The sequence below is a fragment of the Sprattus sprattus genome, assembly GCF_963457725.1.
Source record: "Sprattus sprattus genome assembly, chromosome: 17".
NCBI classification, from domain to species: Eukaryota; Metazoa; Chordata; class Actinopteri; order Clupeiformes; family Clupeidae; genus Sprattus; species Sprattus sprattus.
Genome location: NC_137915.1, coordinates 7,071,001 through 7,078,500, shown reverse-complemented (window position 1 = coordinate 7,078,500; position 7,500 = coordinate 7,071,001). Strand labels below are relative to the sequence as shown.

The window sequence follows — 7,500 nt, the reverse complement described above, 5'->3', positions numbered from 1 at the left end:
CCGTCTGATATCTGCCATGCGTATTTATACCCGTCTGATATCTGCCATGCTTGATAATACCCGTCTGATATCTGCCATGCGTATTTATACCCGTCTGATATCTGCCATGCGTATTTATACCCGTCTGATATCTGCCAGCCTGATAATACCCGTCTGATATCTGCCATGCGTATTTATACCCGTCTGATATCTGCCATGCGTATTTATACCCGTCAAATATTTGTCATGCCCGATAATACCCGTATGATATTTGTCATGCGCGATAATACCCGTCTGATATCTTTCAAGCTTGATAATACTGTTTAATATCTGCCATGCCTGATAATACGCGTCTGATATCTGCCATGCCTGATAATACGCGTCTGATTAAACTGCAGTGTGCTGGACCAGTGAGAGATGTTTAATGTCATTTCAGGCTGCAGTCTATTGGCTATTAGCTGTGCAATGATTCTAAGTGGTTAATGTTTTTCTCTGTCTGCCTTCTGGTTTGTGTCCGTCGTGGGGACAGCGGGCATCCTGGCACAGGTCGAGCGTCTCGTCCCGACCTCTCGCGCCCACGCAGTGCGTCACGCGTCTCTCGGAGTCCTCTGCTTTCTGTCCCGTGTCGCTCGGGGCGACAGGGACAATTACACCGCTGACACCTCGTTGTTTTCCTGAACCGGTCACGGCTAGCGTGGTGCTAACGACGCGCTAACTGTTTTCCCTGTCGCTTCCTCAAGGCCTGAAGCGTGACGGCCCAGGGCCCGCTGCATGGCCTGATGGGAAGAGCAGGTCTACGCTCCGCGGATGACACAAGGCCCTAGGACATGGGTATTTCCTGTTAATCGAATAATTAGGGGCCAATTAGGTAACCTGAGCCAGTCGGTAGGTGAGAGCCGATTGGCCACTTCCCCTCAGGAGGCCACTGGCCTGTCAGAGTTGGGACGAGGGGTCAGACACAGACAACACAATGAGTTAAAACAGCTGGATACAGAGCGAGAGAGAAAAGAGAAAGAAAGAAAGAAAGAGAGAAGCCGGAGAAGGAGAAGGAGAGAGTAAGCGAGAAAGACAGAAGGAGGAAAGAAGGCTGGACACATGCACCCAAAGCACAAAAAAAATATAACAAAAATACATACATAGATAAAACAAACAGACGGCTCCAAATAAACTGCTGTCAAAAGGGTTCTGTAGCTACTCCAGTGAAGGCTTGAGTTGGTGTAGGGGGGAGGAGAGCAGGAGAGAAGTAATGGTGTCAGTAGGAGAGGAGTAATGTGTAGTGGAGAGGAGCAGAGTAGGGTGGGATGGGGTGGAGCAGAGTAGGGTGTGGTGGGGTGGGGTGGGAGCCTGAGTGAGAGGAGAGTAAGGCAGTGCAGGGGGTGAGTGTGTCTGAGATGTGTGGAGTGTGTCTGAGATGTGTGGAGTGTGTGTGTGTGTGGAGAGCAAGGGGGTGTGAGAGTGTATATGAGGTGTGTGCAGTGGTGCAGTAGAGTAGAGGGGTGTGTGTGCTGTTGTGTACAATGTGTGAGTATTGAGAGAGTACAGTAGAGAAGAGTGTTTGAATGTGTATATGGTGCGCGCAGTGGTGCCTGACTGAGTGTGTGTAGAGTGTAGAGTAAAGAATTGTGTGTGTGTGTGTGTGTGTGTTTGTGTGTGTGTGTGTGGTGTGGTGTGTGGTGTGTGTGTGTAGTAGTGCCTGATTGTGTGTGCGTGTGTGTGTGTGTGTGTGTGTGTGTGTGTGTGTGTGTGTGTGTGTGTATAGTGGTGCCTAAGTGAGTGTGTGAGTGAGTGTGTGCATGATGTGTGTGTGTGTGTGTGTGTGTGTGTGTGTGATGTGTGTGTGTAGTGGTGCCTAAGTGTGTGTGTGAGGTGTGAGTGTATGCGTAGTGGTGCGTGTGTGTGAGAGAGGTGTGTATAGTGTTGCCTGAGTGAGTGAGTGAGTGAGTAAGCGTGTGTGTGTGTGTGTGTGTGTGTTTGTGTGTGTGTGTGTGTGTGTAGTGGTGCTTGTATGTGTGAGAGAGAGGTGTGTGTAGTTGTGCCTGAGAGTGTGTGTGTGTGTGTGAAGTGTGTGTAGTGTTGCTTGTGTGTGTGAGATAGAAGTGTGTGTGTGTGTGTGAAGTAGGGGAGCCACTGAGTCACTCTATGATGGATGGGCAACAATCAGCAGCAGCTTAATCAGCCACGCTGGATGACACCACATAAAAGTTTTTACATCTAAACACACGCGAGCACACACACACACACACACACACACACACACACACACACACACACACAATCACCTAATTCAAACACACACAGACATACAAACTCACATGGACACATAAATTAAAAAAACACAAACAAAACACAAACAATCAAAAAAAAACATCCAAGCACACATTCATCCTCACATGAACAAAAACAGACGGACACACACACACACACACACACACACACACACACAGAGTATAGTTTTCTACCACTGAGTCTTCTAATAAAGACCTCTAAAAATAGCCAACACTTAAAAGAGTCCCTGAAGAAATGATATGTTAGAGAAGGAGAGAGAGACAAAGTGTGTGCGTGTGTGTGTGTGTGTGTGTGTGTGTGTGTGTGTGTGTGTGTGCCTGTGTGCGTGTTTGTGTGTGTGCGTGTGTGTGTGTGTGTGTGTGTGTGTGTGTGTGTGTGTGTGTGTGCGTGCGTGTTTGGGGGTGGGTGCTAGTGGTGGAATGGACACAGCCGGCCAATTACTCATCAGTAAGGGGATCCAGGGCGGCGGGTCGCTGTGGTGATGGGATCCATATGTTGAGACTGACTCTCTCTTTCTCTCATACGTACGTACACACACACACACACACACACACACACACACCGACACATAAATGCTTCTGATTGTTATTATAGGCCTGGCCAAGAGACGATAGCTTAATCTGTGCACCGGTGCTTTGAGACCTGGAGCAGCAACCCACTCTATCAGACCATTACTCTGGCCCTACACACACACACACACACACACACACACACACACACACACACACACACACACACACACAGTACGTCCAATTCACACAAGCACACAGCTCTAACTAGGCGATGACAAACGACTCACACTTCACATATTCACTCTCTGTAATGAGGGATGGAGGGTAGATGAGGGAAAATTAATAAAAGGATGGAGAGACTCGGGATGAAGTGTGTGTGTGTGTGTGTGTCTGTGTGTGTGTGTGTGCACTGTTTTTGCACCAGTGTGTTAAGTGTACAGTGTGTAGCTATAGCCAACAACCATAGCGTGTCTGGACCTACCCTCATAGAAGCTATTCTAAAGTCAGACATGTGGGACTGCTGTGAATATCATAGTGAAAGCAGCACAAGCAAAGGCATGTCAACTTAAGGCAACAGCATCGGTGGCGTAGAAATCAAAGGCAAATCCCCCAAATCTTAAAGTTCACCTTCAAAATGACCATTGTTACATATTATCCATAGGAAAAGGACATGGTGAGATAAGAGTGTAGGTGATGAATGCAAAAAAAAAAAAAAAAAACGTCCGTCAGTGCTTATTCGAGTTCTTAAGGGTTTTTTAGTTAACTGTCTAAGGTCTATATCCCTCGTCCGGGATATTTTTATTTTTTTGTCGAAAACTGTTTTAAGCTCCGCGAGTTTTCGTCTTAGAGACATAAAAAGAACAACCACAGAAACATTGAACCCTTTTCTTTTATAATATATACAGTTCAAAATTTTAAAATAAATAAGCACTTTGTCAGGGGAATAGAACTGATGTGTTGCACTTTCTAGTATCTGAGTGGGGTTTCTGCTGCTAAGGACCCACCCATTAGCAAATGACAGCTATTCATATGATAAGGGGATGGTGATTCAGTGATCTCCATTGGTTCATGGTGTGGCAAGATTCACTCCGGGGGTTTTGGGTCACAAAGACATTCTAGGGCCATTAGGATATTGCCTTTGTCTTTGCGAGAGGTGTCACAGGTTTGTTCACACCAACTCATCAATATGCATTTGTAGGGGCACAGATTTAGGAATGGCACAGGACACTCTGAAATTATAAATATGTGGGAGTGAAACAAGACATCCTTTCTGAATGCTAAACTAACATGTGTTTAGCCAACACCTATGTTTACAAGGCTCAGAAATAAAAAGTCTTGTGAATAAATCTTTACAATGTGTTTTTGTACAAAGTCTGAGCACCTCTGAAACAAGGTTTTTCTAAGGGTATGTTTACATTTGATTTAAATTAAACTTTTTTTTACTACATTCCTTTTACTTACATGATATTATTGCTGAGGTCTTCTAGAATAGAATCATATATTCCATTTGTGCATCAATGTTTTGAGTTAAGCAAAATGTACAAAAACATCAAGGCATGTCAGACAACTTAGAAAAGTCTAAAAGGCCTTGGACCTTAGAGTGTTAACTATACTGGTAGGGTTGACCGTGAAAACCCTATTGTTGAAAAACATATTGTTTGCCTGATGTGATTGGTTGAAATGTTTATTTGTGTCCTTTCCTTTTATATGTATTAAAGGTGTAGTTTGTGATTCTAATCCCATACACTTTGTGGCAAATTCACTGAATTGCTCCTCACGGTCATCAGTTAATTGTTTGCAGTCCTGGCTCTGTAAATTGAGCTATAAACAATCCCAGCCAATCAACACAGTGCTTCAGGAGCACGGGAGGGAGGGGTGCAATTTGATTGGCTGTTGAGCACAAATCCGAAAAACCTTTCGCAAAATCGAAAGAAGGACCAAATCATTAACAGCCTTTCGGTCTGAAACAAGTGTAGCCTGTTGCATGTTAACTAAGTTAAGTCATGATATGTCAATATCTTCAATGATTAAAACTGATTCTGATGAAACTGACTATAATAAACTAAAAGAAAAAAAGAAAAGAGGTCGTTAAATAAAACCTCAAGTGAAACTAAATACAAAATAAAAATAAAATGAAAAACAGTCATAACCTCGCACACAACCACAGACCCAAGCCCAACAATGCTGTTACCACATGCCAACAGAGACGCGTAAACACACAGTCTTTCAGGGCTTTTGGCCTGACGAGAAACCCTTTAAAAAATGCAGGGCGACAACGAACAAACTACAGAAGAGGGCCTAGACGTTTAAGCAAACACACAAAAATACAACAACAAACATATTGAACATACATATGTAAAAACGATGCAGGGCACACACGTTCGTACACCCAGACGGCGTCGTGCCCAAACATAGTCTGGCAGAACCCGGGGACTGAGGCAGGGTGTGTGGGCTGGCATGTTTGAGGTGTGTGTGTGTGTATGTGTGTGTGTGTGTGTGTGTGTGTGTGTGTGTGTGTGTGTGTGTGTGTATGTGTGTTTGTGTGTCTCAGCCAGTGAAAACAAGCAGACGTCTCCATTTCACACACCCGGCGCTCGTTCTGAAACAACCGCTCATAACATCGTCACGGTTGCGCGCCGGGAGACGCTGTCATTTCTAACAAACATTAGCTTAGCGCTGGCGATGGAGGGAGGCAGAGGAAAACAAACAGCTGAGGCCGGTCGCCCAGCGAACGAGTGTTTGACACTCCAGTCACTTAAACAGTGCGAGAGCGTGAACGACGACAGCACACACACACACACACACACAAACACACACACACACACAAACACACACACACTCTTTGCTGGAGAGCAGGGGAAATGAACACAGATTTAGTGGGAACCACATTCCTGTTCCCTCTCAGCTAAGCAGATGTTGTCCATGGAAAAATGTGGGAAAGAGAAGAGAAGAGAAGAGAAGAGAAGAGAAGAGGAGAGGAGAGGAGAGGAGAGGAGAGGAGAGGAGAGGAGAGGAAACTTGCATACAAACACAGCGATCAGATCTGCCATAGTGTCACTGGTAATTTGTAGTAAGGCCAGAAATGTCACGGGGACAAAGCCTCAACAGACAAATGTACACACTTTCGGACTTACACACACGCTGTTTTAACAACTCTCTAAGAATTGTGAAACGTTATTTAAGAGATCAAAGAGGGCTTCACAGAGTGTTAGGGAACACTGGAGAATACGGTGGTAAAAGTGTGTTGGCGTCGGCTTTGCGGAATCGAGGATCCATGTAGTGAGACATGTCAAAAAGATGAAAAATGAGTTAATGGACAGATCGAGAGAGGAAGAGAAGTGACAGAATATCACAGTGTGGGAAGGAGAAAAGAGGAGACTGGGGAGTGATGTGCCAGTGAGTGAGTGAGTGAGTGAGTGAGTGAGTGGGTGAGTGAGTGAGTGAGTGAGTGAGTGAGTGAGTGAGTGAGTGAGTGGGTGAGTGAGTGAGTGAGTGAGTGAGTGGGTGAGTGGGTGAGTGGGTGAGTGAGTGAGTGAGTGAGTGGGTGAGTGAGTGAGTGAGTGGGTGGGTGGGTGAGTGAGTGAGTGAGTGAGTGGGTGAGTGGGTGAGTGAGTGAGTGAGTGAGTGGGTGAGTGAGTGAGTGAGTGAGTGAGTGAGTGGGTGAGTGAGTGAGTGAGTGAGTGAGTGAGTGAGTGAGTGAGTGAGTGGGTGAGTGGGTGAGTGAGTGGGTGAGTGAGTGAGTGAGTGAGTGAGTGGGTGAGTGAGTGAGTGAGTGAGTGGGTGAGTGAGTGAGTGGGTGAGTGAGTGAGTGGGTGAGTGAGTGAGTGAGTGAGTGAGTGAGTGAGTGAGTGGGTGAGTGAGTGGGTGAGTGAGTGAGTGTGTGAGTGAGTGAGTGGGTGAGTGAGTGGGTGAGTGAGTGTGTGAGTGAGTGAGTGGGTGAGTGAGTGAGTGAGTGAGTGTGTGAGTGGGTGAGTGAGTGAGTGAGTGAGTGAGTGAGTGAGTGAGTGGGTGATTGAGTGAGTGAGTGGGTGAGTGGGTGAGTGAGTGAGGGGGTGAGTGAGTGAGGGGGAGCACCAAGAAGACAAACAGACACTGATGTGCTGACTGCAGAAAAGAAGGGAAAAGAAGAAGAAAGTCAGACAAGAAATGGAGACAGGCCATAATGAGAGAACAGAGAGAGCGCGGGATGCTAAATGACCATGCCCTCAGTCTAACCTGCTGCCTGCATAAGTAGATTACTGCTGATCATCACAAATGCTACAAGCACACACACACACACACACACACACACACACACACACAAAAGGCATGTGCTTATGTAACCCTGCGTCTGAACTCAGTGCTCATTAACAGGTATTACAGGAGAGAAGAAAATTGGCGCTCATTACTGATAATGGGAGAATTCCTGGGAGGGGCTGCTGGGGACTGGGAATGGCTCGGCATGACAGGGAATACGGTTAGCAATGACTAAGAATGGGGAGGAATGTCTGGGACTAAATAGGAATGAAAGAAAAAAAATAACTCTGGAAGATGAAACTCTATTTTCACCGATGCCAGACATTAAAATCCTTATTATGCCAACCAATTCTGCAGACAGTGGAGGGTGTGTGTGTGTGTGTGTGTGTGTGTGAGAGAGAGAGCCCTTATAGGTATAAAGAGTTAAATTAGTATTACGTTCTCATGTGCATGATATTATTCCTAAATGCCCTAAAGTGACAGAGGA

At 45.8% G+C, this 7,500-nt stretch overlaps 1 protein-coding gene across 1 annotated transcript in view; it reads right to left on the bottom strand.

The window, feature by feature from the left end:
* Positions 1–7,500, bottom strand: part of mpp7a (MAGUK p55 scaffold protein 7a) — a 135,732-nt gene that overhangs the window by 52,388 nt on the left and 75,844 nt on the right. Inside the window, exon 7 of the mRNA XM_080855124.1 lies at positions 853–909. Within this exon, the coding sequence (XP_080711250.1) occupies positions 853–909 (57 nt within the window). The remainder of the gene's footprint in view (positions 1–852; positions 910–7,500) is intronic.